This window comes from Pseudorasbora parva, chromosome 23, assembly GCF_024679245.1.
Source record: "Pseudorasbora parva isolate DD20220531a chromosome 23, ASM2467924v1, whole genome shotgun sequence".
Taxonomy (NCBI): domain Eukaryota; kingdom Metazoa; phylum Chordata; class Actinopteri; order Cypriniformes; family Gobionidae; genus Pseudorasbora; species Pseudorasbora parva.
In genome coordinates this window covers 29,272,930-29,292,280 of record NC_090194.1, presented here as the reverse complement: position 1 = coordinate 29,292,280, position 19,351 = coordinate 29,272,930, and the positions used below count along the sequence as shown (strand labels likewise).

Here is a 19,351-nt window from a genome sequence, read left to right as displayed (position 1 = left end):
CTTTCCATTGAAAATATTTGACTACACTGATCCCTTTTTGAGCCCATTCATTGTAAAGCATGGAAAAAAGCATCCAGTACATTATGCTAAATTTCATCTTTTGTGTTGCTCAAAAATATTTAAATAAAACTAATATACGTTTGGAAGGACACAATGCAGCAAACTATTCCAATCTGATCATTACTGTAACCATGATTATTTGGTGCTTGAATATTTCTCTACTTGCAATCTTTAAGACTGCTGAAATACACACACTGCAGTTCCTGTAGGTTTCGCAGTAGAGCACAGCACTAGCAATATCTTATTATGCACGTAATGCAGTATATCTTCGCATTAATAAGTTTAGCCACATTATAGCATGTTACTTTAACCTGTTCATTAAACACATCTGATCATGTTTAATGCATTATTTAATGCATTTAAAAAGCATATCAAAGAATAAGTATGTATTATAATTACTTGTGATAATGGATTTTTTGTTATTTGAGAAAGCAATTTGTATTAAAAAGCATTATAAATCCAAATAATGCACAAATATCCCACGAGTTTCGGTTCAAGACTGCATTATAACCACAGACATGACTAATTGAATATTCATAAGTTTTATTCAACCTTATGTCCTCTTTAAGTCTCTACTGTAAAAGATTGAAGGGTAATTCTATCACAGGAAACAGTATCTGCCCACTGGATCAACTGACCATGAATTTCTGCCTGCCGATTACAGTCTGTACAAAACGGCTGGCGAAAACAGACGAAAAGTACTCACTTATCCCGGCGAAAGTGCAGTCTTTTCCTGAGCGTGGACACCCGCGGGTGACAGCCCAGTTTGACGGGTGAGGTGCATGATAAAGTCCTGCTCTGAACCATGATGCACTAAACTCATGTGGACCTGCACACGGTTCACACACACCCTAGCGGGATGAAGGCTCCTTATTACTGAACTCCCTTCACCCCCTCCCCTCTCTCTCTCTCTCTCTCTCTCTCTCTCTCTCTCTCTCTCTCTCTCTCTCTCTCTCTCTCTCTCTCTCTGCGCAGACCGTGTCTTGTCCTGCAGTGACCTAGATCCTGTATTTTCCCTGTGTGTGTGTTGTAGATCAGCACAGCTTGTTTCCTCACCTGAGGTGTCAGACCACCAGCAGAGACACTAATAAGACCATCACAGTCTCAGGCAAGGCAAAAATTCATATGACTAATAACCAGAGAGACAGATCGTGGCTGAACCTGAATTTGAATCAATTTGGCAAGTATGATGAAGAATTGTATTAGCAATTTAAATTTAAAGAAATAGAACTCAAACTAAATGACATTCAAGCAGAGGTGGGTAGTAACGAATTACATTTACTTCGTTACATTTACTTGAGTACATTTTTTGGGTAACTTGTACTTTTAGAGTATATATTTAAAAATGGGTACTTTTACTTTTACTCAAGTACATTTCTTGTGAAAAAACTGTACTTTTACTTCGTTACATTCGGTGGCGTTCCTCCGCTACTGTCAATGGTGATAATTAATTATATATTTTAAAATAAGTTATGACTTGTTCGCAAGTCTCGCGAAACGTTGTAGAGGCTGCTTCGCGAGAGGTGGATACGCATCACCCGCATAAAATTAGCGCGCGTTTAGTCAGAAGATGATGGCCGAAGCAGAGGGAGATGTGTGTGAGCGGCAGATCACCCGTACGTGGCCTCAAGTTCAGCCTGTTTTCAGTCCAAGATGTCAAAAAGAACAGTTTCATAATTTAATGCATGCTGTGTGCACCAATATGAACTGACATCTCAGCATACAATAATTCCAGCTCCAACCTGAGAAAGCAGTGGTAAGTGTAACAATGATGCCTATATTTGAACACTATTAATGGTAATTTGGTAACTATGGGCACTTTTCCTTTATTGTAATACTATTTCACACACTGTCCGAGTGTTTTCCTCATGCGCTCTTGTGCAAGCATTGACAAATCGTTTGAATCCTCCGAACACACGTCCACAAACAAACGTTCACATCTGCACATTTACATATCTTTTTTTTCTCATAAAACGAGCAACCTCATTGACAAAATGTACCTGTGGCAATGTTTTTGCAAACCACAAAATACGTACCAATACACACTGCAGAAATTCCAACAGAAATTAACACTATAGGCAGAAAAACTGCATTTTTTTAGTCTATGGTTTGTAAACTAAAACATTTTGAATTTTGCGTCACAGCTCCATGTTCTGCTTTTCTGATTCACCAGATTTGCTCGATAGCTCAGCTGATACAGATTTGTATTTGCAATGCGAAAAGCTTGAGAGCGAACCCCATGAAGAACGAGTCATGATAAAAGAGCTCAAAGACGAGTTCTAAACACAAGCTAAAAATACATGGACACAATTTTATTTTTGTCACATTTGCTTTTGTTAACACTTTCGGGTAGGTTTAGTGTGGGTGTACGTTAAAAACACAACGTAACAAAACATGCCAGATTCACGCAAATCTGTTCTGGAAAAAAAATAAGCTTTTAGCGCCACCCAGTGGACATTTCATTTTGAAACTGTCGCAATATGTACGTTTTGGTACATATTTTGTGGTTTGCATAAACGTTACCATAGGTACTGATGGATCAGGCTAAAAACGAAACAAATTGAATAGCCTAATGTGACATCTTGCATTTATACATATATCCGGACAGACAACAGTCTGCAGTGTATATATACATTTAAAAATGGGACTCTATTTTTAAGAATGCATATACTTATAAAAATATAAGAACAAAGTATGTTTTTAAAAGAGCTGGGGTTAGCCCAGCACACCATTAATTTACACTGTTTAACCATTAAACAGACACACACACACACACACACACATACATATATATATATATATATGGAGGTGTGTGAAAGCTCTCTAAGTAGTCTGAAATTCAGGATTTTTGGATCTTATCAATCAGATCGAAAGTAACTAGTAACTAAGTACTTGAGTAGTTTTTTCATCTAATACTTTTTTACTCTTACTCAAGTAACTATTACGATTGTTACTTTTACTTTTACTTGAGTAAATATTTCCGTAAGTACTTGTACTTTTACTTGAGTAAAGATTTTGGCTACTCTACCCACCTCTGCATTCAAGCAATTTTTACAGCTTCTGTGGTAGTCATAATCATGATAATCAGGGGTCCCAGATTTCCCACATATTTGGACTAATGAATTTATTTTGAATTTGACTAATATTTCTGATTACTGAATTAACCCTTAATCGCATACCTGCCCTCATTCACTACCCTCCTCCTCATTCGTGTTTTTTTTTTTTTTAGTTAGACATCAACCTTCTTAGTATTCCTCAATCAATCCATCAAAAAAATTGGTTTACATGCACGTTCTTAAGCCGATTATGCCCAATAAGCCGACAATGAACATGGTCATGTAAACGCGGTAACCCGTTTTCTTTTATCGGAGTACGGTCATAAACAGCATAAGCCTAAACCGGTCGGGACAGGTCGTTTTTTGCCTCTTATCCCGATTTCGCACAGCATTTAAACGCATTAACCTGCTTTCTGTCGGCTTATTGAAGTGCGCATATGTGATAGGTAACAAAAACACAAACTTACTGCAGATTTTAATGCATCCAGACAGAGCGAGCTAGCGTTTTGCATGAAATAAGGACATGTATCACAAACGCAGACTCGTTTAAGACCCAAAAAATTGTAAAGATGTGTTCTCATCTCATGCAGCAGAAGTAGAAGAGGTTCAGTCAAAATGCTGCATCTGTAACTGATGAGGGATAATATGAGCCGTAAATCTCCCAATGACATTGTGCACGCTTTATTTAACATCACAACTGATGTAACATTTGAAATATTCAGAGTCAGATATGGACATTATTATGTTTGACGTCACTACAAGTCATGTAAACGTGGTTTACTTGTGTTGTCAGTTTACTGGTGTGCATGTAAACGTGTTCAATACACAAGGTGGCAACGTTTGATATGCAATGATGAAGCAACGTTTCACTCATAGTTACCTCAGACAGAAAACAAAACAATAATGAAATGGCTTAGTGATTTACTGCAGAGAGAAAGTACTAAACGCAATCAAATATTAGAGAAGGGTCCAGCAGGTCATGAAACAAGAATGCCTATTGGGCATTCCTGGTAGCCTCTCATTGGCCAATCGCGATGAGTTTCTCAAGGCACATGGGTATGATGTCATTTCCCCTTCTATATGCGTGAATTTTTCCCTCAAACCAGTTCAGCGGAAATGCCCTGCAACCGATTCTAAACATTTCATTGGCTATTGTCAATCACAATAACGACTGCCTACACCCAACCCTGATCCCTAAACCTACCCATCACAAGAAAGATTCAGCATTTTTACATTTTCAAAAAAACATAATTTAGTATGTTTTTAATCCATTTAAATTGTTGGGAAACACACGCAATTAATCGTTTCGGCGTAGACATACACGCGGAATCACATGCGGAGATGATGGATCGTTTAGGCGTAGAGATTCACGCAAAATCACACGGCGTAGACATACACCCGGATAGCTCTAAATGCGTCTAACTAGCGAATGTTGAACATATTAATCTGGATGTTGACAGCTATCAGTTCAGAAGAAGTGAAGAAGAAGAAGGGGGCGTTCCAGGCTGTGAAAACGGTAACCCCCACCAGCACGATAACGCCCATTTGTGGCCGCAGTTGGATGATATTGAAATATTAGTGTCAATGTCTCTTGATGATAGATGCGCTCAAGAAGCTGTCAGTGATCAACATATTGATTTTGAAGACGTTGAAATGGAGTTTGGAGAATATGCGTGAGATTGTGAATATGAGTCAGATGCTGAATGTACTTGTAAACGAGATATGATGATAATGATGATGGTATAAAACATCTGCTCAAACGGAACCCTTCAAAGCTCCAAAAGGTAACTATGCTTTATTTTATTCTTCTGTAATTGTTACTCTTACATCAGGAGTTTTATATATTATCGCGAAAGGTAGTGATCTATCCATGTCGCTAACATCATCCATTTCAGGTATAAAAATAAAAACTATTTTAACAATAAATAAAGAGAACTATATTAGCATCTACACAAGTGGACAATAGCATGCCAGTTACGCTTTTTTAATAAGTTGAATACAGAAGGCAGTCTGCCGTAAGCTAGATATTCTACTTAATAACGTGTTAAATATGGATATTTTTACTATACAAACCCATCGCTACACATCGGAAGGTCTTTTTTAACCCCCTGGAGTGTGGTGTGGATTACTTTTATAATGGATGGATGCACTTTTGGGCTTCAAATTATTTTGGGCTGTCATTATAAAGCTTGGAAGAGCCAGGACATTTTTTATGTGACCCTTTATATGATTGTATTCTTCTGAAAGTAGAATGTCATATACACCTAGGATGACATGAGGGTGAGTACTCATGGGGTAATTTTTATTTTTGGGTGAACTATGACTTAAAATCCCAGCAAAATCCTGTATGAATTGATCAGATAATTGTTTTGACAGGAACTGATATTTAAAAAAAAAAAATAAACACAAAAAAATAAATAATAATAATTATATATATATATATATATATATATATATATATATATATATATATATATATATATATATATATATATATATATATATTAGGGGTTGCACCGAATAGTCGACCTTAATGCTCTGTCACGACGCTTTAAGCTTGACGTCGACTAGTCGCTGGCCTATAGAGGGCGCAACAGGACAAGCAATTCCTGACACGCAAGCTCTGTTTTGAACAGTTAAATAAAAAAAATGCATACTCCGTAAGCTCTCCACAAGACATGTTTGATTATACCATCTGGATGCTCAAAATTGATCGGGAGAATGCACGCTTATTGTACACGTAAGTTAATCATCGCGCTAAACTGCGTGCTGCATATTGCAACACACACACATAGCCAATCACACATCACGCGGAGATCGCGCGCGCCTCACACAAAACCATTCAGTAGCGCAGAAATGTATTGTCAACACAGTTCTGTGATTTATCAAAAAAATAGCTTAGAAACTGAAACGTTCTAGCATATATTTCTTGATAACTAAAACTCAGCTTCACACACAATCACTTACTAATGCAGTCATATAGCCTACATGTAATCTTTATTGTGTTTCTAGGGTTTACAAAGAATGGTGTGAAAAGGGAAAAACATCCAGTATGCGGCAGTCCTGTGGGTGAAAATGCCTTGTTGATGCTAGAGGTCAGAGGAGAATGGGCCGACTGATTCAAGCTGAAAGAAGAGCAACTTTGACTGAAATAACCACTCGGGTAACCACTTTGGTGTTAACAGAATGAGAACATGGATGTTTTGGGATGTGGTGGAACAGGGGCTTCTTGCCCCGGATATGCATCCCACAAATCTCCATCAACTGCAAGATGCTATCCGATCAATATGGGCCAACATTTCTAAAGAATACTTACAGCACCTTGAATCAGTGCCACGTAGAATTAAGGCAGTTCTGAAGGCTATCTATCTATCTATCTATCTATCTATCTATCTATCTATCTATCTATCTATCTATCTATCTATCTATCTATCTATCTGTCCGTCCGTCCGTCCGTCCGTCCGTCCGTCCGTCCGTCCGTCCGTCCGCCTATCTATCGATACTTCTATATAACGATCCACCCACCCACTTATCTATAATCCATCCATCCATCCATTTATCTACTGATCCACCCATCCACCTACCCATCCATCCATCCATCCATCCATCCATCCATCCATCCATCCATCCATCCACCAACCCATCTATCCATCCACCCACCCATCCATCCATCCATCCATCCACTTATCTATCCATCCATCCATCCGCCCATCCATCCACCCACTCACTTATCCATCCATCGACCCATCCATCCACCCATCCATCCACCCATCAATCCATCCATCCATCCATCCATCCATCTATCTATCTATCTATCTATCTATCTATCTATCTATCTATCTATCTATCTATCTATCTATCTATCTATCTATCTATCTATCTATCTATCTATCTATCTATCTGTCTGCAAGATGCTATCCTATCAACATTTCTAAAGAATGCTTTCATCACCTTGTTGAATCAATGCCACGTAGAATTAAGGCAGTTCTGAAGGCGATAGGGGTCAAACACAGTATTAGTATGGTGTTCCTAATAATCCTTTAGGTAAGTGTATTTATTTGTATAATTTATTTATTTAGATTTATTTTTCTTCTTCTTATGTATATACCAGGGAAAATCAGGCAAAAATCAAAATGAATAATGAATTAATTTATGTTTTGTCATGCCCTAAAACACTTACAAATCAAAACCAATTCTACACCATGTGAGACGTGGCCAAATCAAATTCACACACATGAACTGAAAGGGTACAGGACGTACTGTATAAGTGTGTAAATGAGCGTTCAGCTGTGATTCATTCAGCCTAATGGGACACAAGCAACCATTCATCACTTTGAATGAACATTAGCTGCTTTTACGTCACGACACAAAACTGATTTAAAAATAAGTTCAGGAATCAGCTGAAATCAGGTTGCTGAGTGTACAAAAAAGAACTGCGGGCGACCGTGTGCCGACTGACTTTAGCAGGTGTATAGATGCGCGCGCACACACACACACACACACACACACACACACACACACACACACACACACACACACACACACACACACACACACACGCGCGCGCTAGTGTACAGACTTACACACAAATGGTTATTTTACTATAGTTCATAAAGATCTCTTTTTAGAAAATGGTAAATAATGCTCATGGACATTAAAAGCAACAAACACAAAACAAATCAATGCACAATCAATGATGTTCACAAAACATATTTCCTAAATCCAGAAGAAAGAACGTGATGTCCTAAGAGGTCCAATAAAGGCAAAAAAAGAACAAAAAAATTGTCATATGATATTCCAGCCGAGGAACGGGGTGTTCTTTGCCCAGCTGGGCATAACAAGAACATTTGAGCACAGCTAAAATTCAGAGCTTTCTCTACAAAAACTCGCTAAGCTGATTCGTCCCGCACAGCACCTGGTTTAGTTCAACAATAACGTGAGAGTTCTGAGATGACGACAAAACAAAAGTGATCTGAGAAGATGCAGCCCTGCCACGGGAAAGTGAAACGCACAGGATTTGTTTTTGAGATGGCACAATATAGAACGTGCGATCTGTGGTCAGACTCAAAACCAGAAAACAGATGCAGAACGCAACACAGAAAGAAGAACAACATCAAAAGCAAAACATGAACCACCAAAAACAGAAAGATCTCAAACCCGCTTGACATCCAGCACTCAGAGTCTCAGACTAAAACCAGCTGCCTGCAGGAAGTTCATATAGTGTCAAGATTTCAGTGCCTGCTGTTATAAAATGGGTGGAAACTATCTATCTATCTATCTATCTATCTATCTATCTATCTATCTATCTATCTATCTATCTATCTATCTATCTATCTATCTATCTATCTATCTATCTATCTATCTATCTATCTGTCTGTCTGTCTGTCTGTCTGTCTATCCATACTTCTATATACAGATCCACCCACCCACTTATCCATCCATCCATCCATCCATCCATCCATCCATCCACCTATCCACCTACCTACCCATCCATCCATCCACCCATCTATCCATCCACCCATTCACCCATCAATCCTTCCATATATCCATCCATCCATCCATCCATCCACCCATCCATCCATCCATCCATGCATACATATACTGATCCACCATCCACTTATCTATCCATCAATCCATCCATCCATCCATCTACCCACACATCCATCCACCATCCATCCATCATCCATCCATCCATCCATCCATCCATCTATCTATCTATCTATACATCCATATACCGATCCAGCCACCCACTTATCTATACATCCATCCATACATCTACCACCCATCCATTCATCCATCCATCCGTCTGTCCGTCCATCCATATACTGATCCACTCATCTACTTATCTAACCATCCATCCACCCATTCATCCATCCATCTACCCGCCCATCTATCCATCTATCCACCCACTCGCCCATCCATCCATTCATTCATTCATTAATTCATCCATCCATCCATCCATCCATCCATCAATTCACCCATAAATCCTTCCATATACCCATCCATCCATCCATCCATCAATTCACCCATAAATCCTTCCATATACCCATCCATCCATCCATCCATCCATTCACCCACCCACCCATCCCTATCTATCTATCTATCTATCTATCTATCTATCTATCTATCTATCTATCTATCTATCTATCTATCTATCTATCTATCTATCTATCTATCTATCTATCTATCTATCTATCTATCTATCTATCTATCTATCTATCTATCTATCTATCTATCTATCTATCTATCTATCTATCTATGTCCTGTATCACAACCCTTTGTGATACAGGACATATCACATATGATAGGCTACATCTTTTCCCATCACTAGTGCAGTAAAATTGACCAACTACTGACCCCTGTTGGACAAGTGGGAACTACGGTGAGAGCAGCATATTGCATAAATGGAAGACGAGCTGAATGTGAATGAAGATGAATGCCTTAATTAATCAGCTTCCAAAGAAATTCACATGTAAAAAAAATGACAATCAATATGCCAGAGAAGTGGCATCGTGTACCTGTCCTCGCGGGCGTTTGGGCTCAGCAGGTAGCGTGTGGACTCTTCCTCATGGCTGCTCTGGAGGCTGCTCTGCTGACTGCTGTAACACACATCGTCATATTAGAATCAGAACATAGGAAATACACAAACACATACTGAGAAAAAGACGACAGAAGGTGAGTTTGGACACACAGTGATCTTTCAATTATATGGTAACAAAAAATGCTCAAACAAGACGCATAAGTTGTAAAGTCAATGTTGCTCAGGTAGCTGGAGGAACAAACATCCATGAAGCATTTCTGTGACAAATTTTCAGTTAAATCTCCACCACTAGAGGGCAGCAGAGAGTTTCCCATTTCCATTGAGTGTATAAACTAAAACAACAGAACAATTTTTCCATTTAACCAGTTAAACTTAAAATTATTATATGGTGCTATTTCACAGTCCTCCCACAGTTGTTTATAATGTCTAGCCTTAAGAAAAGAAATGACAGAAAACCTCTTGTGCATTTAAGAAATAGTTCCTGAGTTGTTATGCACTGCATGAAAAGGAAGCAGGTGATAAAACAGCCTAAGAGAGCAACATAACGGAGCCCTAGATTAGAGAACGCTGTTGTGCTTACAAGGGTTTTCTACCGGAAACACCTGATAGCTCACAGTACACAGCTGATCCCTGATTCATGTCAAACATTACACATCTGAATTCCTTTACCAAACCATAAATTCCCTCTACAGTAGGCTACCAGTTAAAAGTTTATACACACCTACTCAATCTTTATTAGCAGTATTTTAGATTAGATGCAGATTTTTTTTCCTGCATATCAACATCAAAAACAACAAAACAAACATATTTACAGCCTGTGACAAATTGTGGTTTTAGTCTATAGGAGGGGGTGAATTTTTTAATAACTCATTCGTTTACATTATATAAAGCCGTAATGTTCTGCATAATTAAAGGCTGAAGTGCCTTGAAATGCACCACATTATTCAATGTGTTGACGTGATTTCCCTTGAAACGGCTCCAGTTGTTAGCAGCTCCTCCCCTTTTTTGAAACAGCCAATAGCGTTTCGTTAATACACTGCGTCAGTTTGACTAGAGCTTTTCTGTTTGATAAAGCCAGTTCTTCTAACCGTTTATCATCATAATCTCCTCCATATAGCTTTGAAATACAGCAGGGGTCCCCCAATCTCGGTCCTGCTGTTTTAGGTGTTTCATTGGGGCTAAACTGTGCAGGACAGTAGCCCTCCAGGACAAAGATTGGGGACCCCTGAAATATAGCATTCTGTGCAGAATTCAAATGGGTCCGATATGTTTGTTGTCTGCGCCGACTCGCGCATATGATCCGCGCTGCGCTCTCGTGTCGGAAGTCAACGGCTCTGGTCTAGACTCTATGCGGGAGGCATTTTGATTGGACAGAAGATTTGATTAGAAGGCATGGCCACTTTGATTGACAGGTGGATAGCCATTTATCTGCTGTCTGTTAGTCACCTCAGCTCCGCCCACGCCTCTTTGCCCATTTTCTGTTATCCGGGTGTGACGTGCTGGCAAAATGGCAACTGCCAGCTCGACCCTACTTTAGGCTTCAGAACTGCTCTTCAGAATCCTATGGGTGACGTCATGGACACTATGTCCATATTAGTTTTTTTTACAGTTTATGATTTTATAGACATAACCCATGTTTTTATGGCTCTAGAACATAATATGATTAGCCTTTGGCTTGACTACATTATAAAACATCTCATAATGTGTTGCAAACATTACACACACCACGTTTCCGCTCACCACCTCAGAGACAGACAGCTGCCTTCTAAAAGTTAGTATCCTTAGAAACACTTTGAACAACTCAGAACGCCAATGGAGAAAGGCATAGAGTTCCTCATATAATATTGTAATTACATCATATACATAATTCACCCTCTATATTGCTGGACGTCCCCTGCTTTACAGTTAATGATTTGCTAAAGGCCGCCCACATATTGACGTGATTGGTTGCAAGGTAGTTTATGGCATAAACAAGCTTTTTAAGGAGAAAATAATCAGCAATGGTGTTGACTTATGAATTTGCATATTTACATATTAAAAACACCACAGACATAAAAACAACATTAAAAACGTGTGTCAGTGCATGTGTCCAAACTTTCAACTGGTAATGCCCCTCAAGCCTAAATTCGGCTACTGTTAAGGGTGCTTGAAGTGAAACTTAAGGTCATAGCAGATACACACTGCATGTTGTTTTTCGTCTATTAAAAGGCAGGAAGAGTCGTGAATATTTAAGGCCTCCCCAGACAAACTCCTGGCAGCAGCAGGCGGCCGCTTGTTCTTCCCTCCAGCCTATAAATGTCACAGCAGAGACTTCAGTCCCTCCAGAGAAGACGGAAAACACACTCACACACAAACACAAGGGTTCTCTGCTATGCCTAATGTGCCAGAGCAAGCTCACACGAAGACTCAAATGAAGTGATGCACGTTACTCATGATGATGGACAGCAGGAATGGAGAATGGATGGGTTTGTGTGCTGAGATCAGGCGGTGCAGGAGGGTGGATTCTGGGAGGGGGTAGGCGAGGGTTCGAGTTGGACCGGGCTCGTGCTCATACAGACCTGCTCTCACTGCCGTGCTCTTTCTTCTCTCCGCCCCTTAGCCACTTGCGCAGGAGGAAGCGTCTGCGTTGGGGCGAGGCGCTGGGCGTGGAACAGCTCGACCATGCCGCGTCCTCATCGCTGGACGGCGTGATCTCAATGGACGGAAGTTGCAGGTACTCCTTGGAGCCGGAATGCTGAAGCTGTTCCTTCTCCAGCTGCTCCTTCTCGCTCATGACGTTCTTCATACGGCGCATTTTAAAGCGCTTGCGGCGCAGCGACGGGCTGGACGAGCTGGACAGGGCTGGATCCACCACGGATCCATTGCACTCCCCGTCTGCCGGGCCCTGGATCTGCAGCGCGGGCAGCTGGAGGGTCTCTGACATGGTTCTACTTCTGTTCAGTCTCACATGAGCCCAGAAACAAATAAAGATCAGAGAGCTCAGTGAGTCCACACCTGGGCTGAGCTGAGTTCAGCACTTTCTGTGAGATGGCGCGGTGCTGACATATTTGGTCTTATAGAAGATTTCCTTCAAAAACCCTTTGTCCAGAAAACCAGGAAAGCTCACTAGAGGTCAGAGGAAGGTCAGAAGGTCTACTAGGTCAGCAGTTCTTAAACTCTGGAAACTTGCAATAGTAAAAAAAAATGTTTAATATATTTTTTAATCAAGTTTAACATAGGTTTGTGCATCTAACACGTGTCCTAACCAGACATGATGCGATAAGAGTCTAGTTACAAGCAGTGTTTCTGTCCACAGCAGACTCTGAGACCCAACTAAAGCCATCAAATATCACAGTGAATCAGAAAAGTCAAAAATGAAAATGTTCTCATTAATTGCTCTCCCTCAGTTCGCTCCCAACCCGTGGGACTTTTGTTCTTTGTTATGATGAAATCTGAGAATGTCATTCTTGTGTTATGCATCACGTTTGAGCTTCAACAAGAACCAATGAGGTTCATTCTTGTGTTACGCATCATGTTTGACCTTCAACCAGAACCAATGAGGTTCATTCTCTTGCATTACGCATCACATGTGAGCTTCAATAAGAACCAATGAGGTTCATTCTCGTGTGTTACGCATCATGTTTGACCTTCAACCAGAACCAATGAGGTTCATTCTCATGCGTTACGCATCACATGTGAGCTTCAATAAGAACCAATGAGGTTCATTCTTGTGTGTTACGCGTCACGTTTGAGCTTCCGCAAGAACCAATGAGGTTCATTCTTGTGTATTACGCATCACGTTTGAGGTTCAACAAGAACCAATGAGGTTCATTCTCGTGTGTTACGCATCACGTTTGAGCTTCAACAAGAACCAATGAGGTTCATTCTTGTGTATTACGCATCACGTTTGAGCTTCCGCAAGAACCAATGAGGGGTTATTCTTGTGTATTACGCATCACGTTTGAGCTTCCGCAAGAACCAATGAGGTTCATTCTTGTGTATTACGCATCACGTTTGAGCTTCCGCAAGAACCAATGAGGTTCATTCTTATGTATTACGCATCACGTTTGAGCTTCCGCAAGAACCAATGAGGTTCATTCTTGTGTATTACGCATCACGTTTGAGCTTCCGCAAGAACCAATGAGGTTCATTCTTGTGTATTACGCATCACGTTTGAGCTTCCGCAAGAACCAATGAGGTTCATTCTTGTGTATTACGCATCACGTTTGAGCTTCCGCAAGAACCAATGAGGTTCATTCTTGTGTATTACGCATCACGTTTGAGCTTCAGCAAGAACCAATGAGGTTCATTCTTGTGTATTATGCATCACGTTTGAGCTTCCGCAAGAACCAATGAGGTTCATTCTTGTGTTACACATCACGTTTGAGGTTCAGCAAGAACCAATGAGGTTCATTCTTGTGTGTTACGCATCACGTTTGAGCTTCCACAAGAACCAATGAGGTTCATTCTTGTGTGTTACGCATCGTGTTTGAGGTTCAGCAAGAACCAATGAGGTTAATTCTTGTGTGTTACGCATCACGTTTGAGGTTCAGCAAGAACCAATGAGGTTTATTCTTGTGTTACGCATCACGTTTGAGGTTCAGCAAGAACCAATGAGGTTTATTCTTGTGTTACGCATCACGTTTGAGGTTCAGCAAGAACCAATGAGGTTTATTCTTGTGTTACGCATCACGTTTGAGGTTCAGCAAGAACCGATGAGGTTCATTATTGCGTTACCAATGAGTTCCAAGCTGGTATGGATGAGCTGTTACAATCTCTTTATGAACTTTTAGCTGTCATTCTCAAATTTCATAAAAACAAAATGTATTTTTTTGCAATTTTGCCTTTATTGTGACTGGATGGTATAGAGTGAACAGGAAGCGAGGTAGGAGAGAGGGATCGGGAAAGGTCCAGGAATCGGGGTGCCCAAAGCGTAATGTTGCTATATGTCGTTGCGCTACCCACAAGGCTATTGGCATCGATATATCTTCATTTGTGTTCTGAAAATGAATGAAAGTCTTATGGGTTTGAAACAAAATTTTACTTTTGGGTGAACTGACCCTTTAATGTGGAAAATATACCCTTTTATCTGGTAAGGACACACATTAATTTGGGATTGTTGGAAGTGGTGTTAAACAATTTAGCATTGATTTATTTGCTTTTACCTGAATCTTCTGATTTGATCAACATTGCCACTAAGCCTGAAGTGTTTGAGAACCACTGCGCTAGATGGACAGAGCCTATACATGCACTTAAACATTTACACAAGAGTTTACAGAAAACATGAGAACTTTACAGAAAAGACTTAACAGAAAGGTTAGAGTAAAACATGCAAACAAACACACACATTTACTATCCCTCTCTCTCTCTCTCTCTCTCTCTCTCTCTCTCTCTCTCTCTCTCTCTCTCTCTCTCTCTCTCTCTCTCTCTCTCTCTCTCTCTCTCTCTCTCTCTCTCTCACACACACACACACACACGCTCCTTCCTGCTCTGCTCCACAGTATTACTGTAAAACGCACTGTGAAATGAACATTAGAGATTTCACCTCTAATTGGTCATTCACAGTAGCATCAATTAGTAACAGCATTAAAAGGGCCATATCATCCACATACACATACATTCCCAAGAGGGGAGGAAGTTTTGACTTCTGACAGTTCCACTATGTTTTCATAGTACAATAACTCTTATCTCAAAAAATCTAGGAAGCATGATGCCTGAGGATATGACCCCATTAAAACATTTTAGAGCCAGCCATGCGTGTCAGCGTTAATACAACAGGCTTAACGTAGCGCTGCACTTCAGGCGTGTGTAAGGAAGTCAGGCATAAACATGCGCGCGTGTTAATGTTACAGGAGGAAGCGCAGTAAGCCGCAGCCCACTGAGAACAGACACACACTCACGGCTGCCCATCTGCCTGCTCAACACATCACACAATCTGCTGACCGACCCCTATGACGGTTTAGAAACCTGCCGCACACTGCTCAGTCCTGTTACTGCCCCACTGGAGATGGGCAGTGCTTTTTTTCTGTTATTTTTATAATAAAAGAAGTCTTAGCAGTAAATGCCAAATATATGAGTTCTGCATTCTTACAATGCATTTACAAAACAAATTATATCATGGGCTCCAGAGAGTGCACACTGTATAACGCTGACTAAACAGTACAGTGCCTCTAATTTCCTGTAAGAAAATGAGGCTCTAAAACAAGGTCATCAACTTTTTCACCCATCTTTTTAAAGAAAAAAACGTACCATATTAAAGCATATAAATCACATAATTTAGTGTGCGTGTATCTTGTTTGCGTACTTTAAAAAATACTATGGCACTACAATGGGTTTTTGGATATGGTACGACTAGTACCGTATATACCCGAATATAGGCAATGTCCACACTAATACATTTTCATTTTTCTCGACATTGCCTCAAAATTTCAAAGAGTAAATAAACGAGTAGCGGAAATGACGAAAGTCGAAGCGTTTTGGATTTGCTCATGCGCAGTACAGGGATGTAAGCGTTTTCAGACGTTTCGGTGTTGATTAAATTTTTTTGGAAAACGACTGAAAATGATAGTGTGGACGCGGAGCGTTTTTAGACAAAAACTCTGCTTTTAAATTTATCCGGATTAGTGTAGACGTAGCCTAAGATGACCCTGAATATAAGACGACCCCCCATTTTCCAGATGGGAAAAAAAAAAAAAATTTGTGAAAAAATCTGGTTTTCAACAGAAAAACATTTTATGTGAAAAATCTACTGATAATTCATTGACATTTATTTATTTATTTATTTTTTAACACCATTCATCACAGGGCTCGACATTAAGCATGTTCATGTGCTTGTCCTTCAGATAAGTAAATCGGTCATACACTTGTCCGAATAAAAAATGTGCTTGTCTGGAAAAAAGTTATTTTTTTGTGTTGTAAATATAATTTATTCTGAAGCAATATTCTCACCAGTGTTCAGTCAGCTTTGGCAAATTGAAATCTGCATATTTGTGATACGTTTACCTTTTTTAAAGGGATACGTCACCGCTTTTACATATTAAACTATGTTATTCCTAGGGATGCACCGGTTGACCGGCCCAAAATCGGAACCGGCCGGTTTTTGCTTCTGGCGCGCGACCGGCAACCGGACGGTTTTTTTTTTTCTGAAACGAAACAGACTAACTTGTGAGAGCCGAAATGCTTCTGTTTGTAAAAAAGAACATCCATGCACTTGAAGTGAAATAGGCCTACTATCAGTTAAGGATGATCATTTTTATTTTATTTTTTATTTTATCTTACCTTAATTACATTGAATTAATTTGCTGTAGCATCTTTGTTTTCTTTGTTTTTTCGTTGCACTAAACATTATTTGATTTAACATTTTTGGAACAATGTATTTATAAACTTTTTTAAATTATTTAATTTAATTATTTATTTTAATTTAACTGGTAAATACTTTTTTTTTTCTTCTTTAAACTGAATTTAAAAACAAATGCTGATTTAAGTTAATTCTTTGTTTGGATTGTTCAATGTGTGTTGATTGTGTTGTTTGGATTGCAGAATATGCATATGTTAAAGTTAATAGGTAATGTTAATTTTTAAATAGGTTCAACCTAATTTAATTTCCTATTAATTTCAGATTGCAAACTTGTTTTCATTGGCCAAAAGCCAAATTGGCCTATTAAATACCAAATAAACAACTTGTTCATGTATACTTTCTTTCTTTATTGTTTGTTGCTTAAAATAAAATAAAATCGGAAATCGGTATCGGAATCGGCCACTTTGCTTGAAAAAAATCGGTATCGGAATCGGCCATGTAAAATCATGATCGGTGCATCCCTAGTTATTCCCTTAATTAAAACGAGTTGATACATACCTCTTTCGTCTCAGTGCGTGCACTTAATCTCTCTGACGCGCGGTGACATTCTGATAGCATTTAGCTTAGCCCAGTTCATTCACTATGGTACCAAACAGAGATCAAGTTAGAAGCGACCAAACACCTCCACGTTTTCCCTATTTAAATACAGTTACACCAATAGTTGAACGTTCAAGTATGGTGACAAAATAAAACATATCGCTTTTCTAATCGGATTAAAAAGGAGAACTACAATGTATGACGGAATAGCACTTCTGAGAGTACTTCGGCTCGGCGCAGTAAAAAGTCCCGGCCGAAATATCTTCCCTCACATCTCCCTATTGACAGTAATGAGAGAGTGAGAGGGAGATGTGCGGGAAGATGTTATAGTTCTCCTTTTTAATCCAATTAGAGAAGCCACGTTTTATTTTGTCACTATACTTGATTGTTCAACTATTCGTGTAACTGTATTTAAATAGGGAAAACGTGGAGGTGTTTGGTACTTCTTACTTGATCTCTGTTTGGTTCCATAGTGAATGAACTGGGCTTAGTGGGCTAAACTAAATGCTATCAGAATGTCCCCGCGAGTCAGAGCGCTTAAGTGCACGCACTATGACGAGAGAGATATGAATCAACTCATTTTAGTTAAGGGAATAACATAGTTTAATATTAAAAACGCGGTGAAGTAACCCTTTAAAGGGCATTTCCCCCCAAATCTTATATTATATTCTTAAATATGATCTATACATTCAATTAAAATAAGAGACTTTAGGCCTGTTATCAATCAAATTAAATAATTTACACTAAAAAATTACAACTGCATTAAATAATGTTATGAGATTTGTTTGGATAAATAAGATTATTTTAGAAAGTATGTTTAAACATGAAACTAAACCTCCAGTAGGTGGCAGCAGTGCATCTTAATGAGTCATTCATTCAAACAGCTGATTCATTCAAGAATGAGATAGGCCCTGTCCCAAATGGTTCACTTCATGTGCATTGTGTACAATGGCCATTGCGTGCGTGTGTCCGTTAAGTCAACAAGATCGCAGGGTGCCCCATTCGTCATTTAAAGGGGGGGTGAAACACTCAGTTTCAGTCAATCTCATGTCAATCTTGAGTACCTATAGAGTAGTATTGCATCCTTCATATCTCCGAAAAGTCTTTAGTTTTATCATATTTATAAAAGAAATATGGGCTGTACCGAGTCTTTCCGGAAAAAAACGAGCGCCTGGAGGCGTATCGTGTGGGCGGAGCTAAAGAATGACGAATGTGCACAAAGCGGTGACGTCCTCAAGCGTGGAGAAACCCATGGCTATCTCAGCTAATACAGATAATGATCCACAATCAAATCTGAGGCTGAAATAAATTGAACAGGAGAAACGGCAACATCAGGATGTCCGTCTCTGTGGTATGTACTGTATTTAGGGGCCTTTGTGTGTCTTTACGCGCAGTTTATGAGGACATGATTCGGTTTATGGACTATTGTATGTGACTAGACCTTAGAGGTAGCAAGCAAAACGGTTTTGCACGTCAGAGTCAGAATAGTGTAACGTTATACAGAACAACAATGGAGTAACCGTTAGCGCATTTGAATGACGAAGCACGCGATCGTATCGTTTACTGATGTTTACTCATGCGACGGTAGCCAATAGCAGAGACATTTGAAGTTGATTTACTCACCGGCTGCTTTCAAAGCAGGACTCTGTCAAAAACACACTTCTTTGGTATGATTTGGTGAAGTCCTGTGACAGCAGTGACCGTGGAAATCCACTTTGCGACGCGACTGAAGCGATGCCTTGAAGCTTCCCGTCATTTCTGCGTTCAAATCGGTTCAAATGCAGCGCTGCCTTCCCGGAATGCTGTGCTGAAGCGTTGAAG

The 19,351-nt window shown here is 39.6% G+C and overlaps 1 protein-coding gene across 8 annotated transcripts in view; it reads right to left on the bottom strand.

Moving 5' to 3' along the window:
* The window catches only part of gramd1ba (GRAM domain containing 1Ba), a 139,497-nt gene that overhangs the window by 68,444 nt on the left and 51,702 nt on the right, over positions 1-19,351 (bottom strand). For 3 of the 8 annotated variants that reach the window (XM_067434168.1, XM_067434166.1, XM_067434170.1), the window contains exons 2-3: positions 12,216-12,762; positions 9,635-9,715 (exon numbers count right to left, since the gene is read on the bottom strand). The exons of 1 other annotated variant lie outside the window; for it this stretch is intronic. In XM_067434168.1, coding sequence (XP_067290269.1) covers positions 9,635-9,715; positions 12,216-12,580 — 446 coding nt within the window. In that variant the 5' untranslated portion in view covers positions 12,581-12,762. Of the gene's footprint in view, positions 1-766; positions 916-9,634; positions 9,716-12,215; positions 12,763-19,351 lie in introns of those variants that run through there. 4 more of the 8 variants (XM_067434169.1, XM_067434167.1, XM_067434171.1 and 1 more) reach the window with 3 other exon arrangements.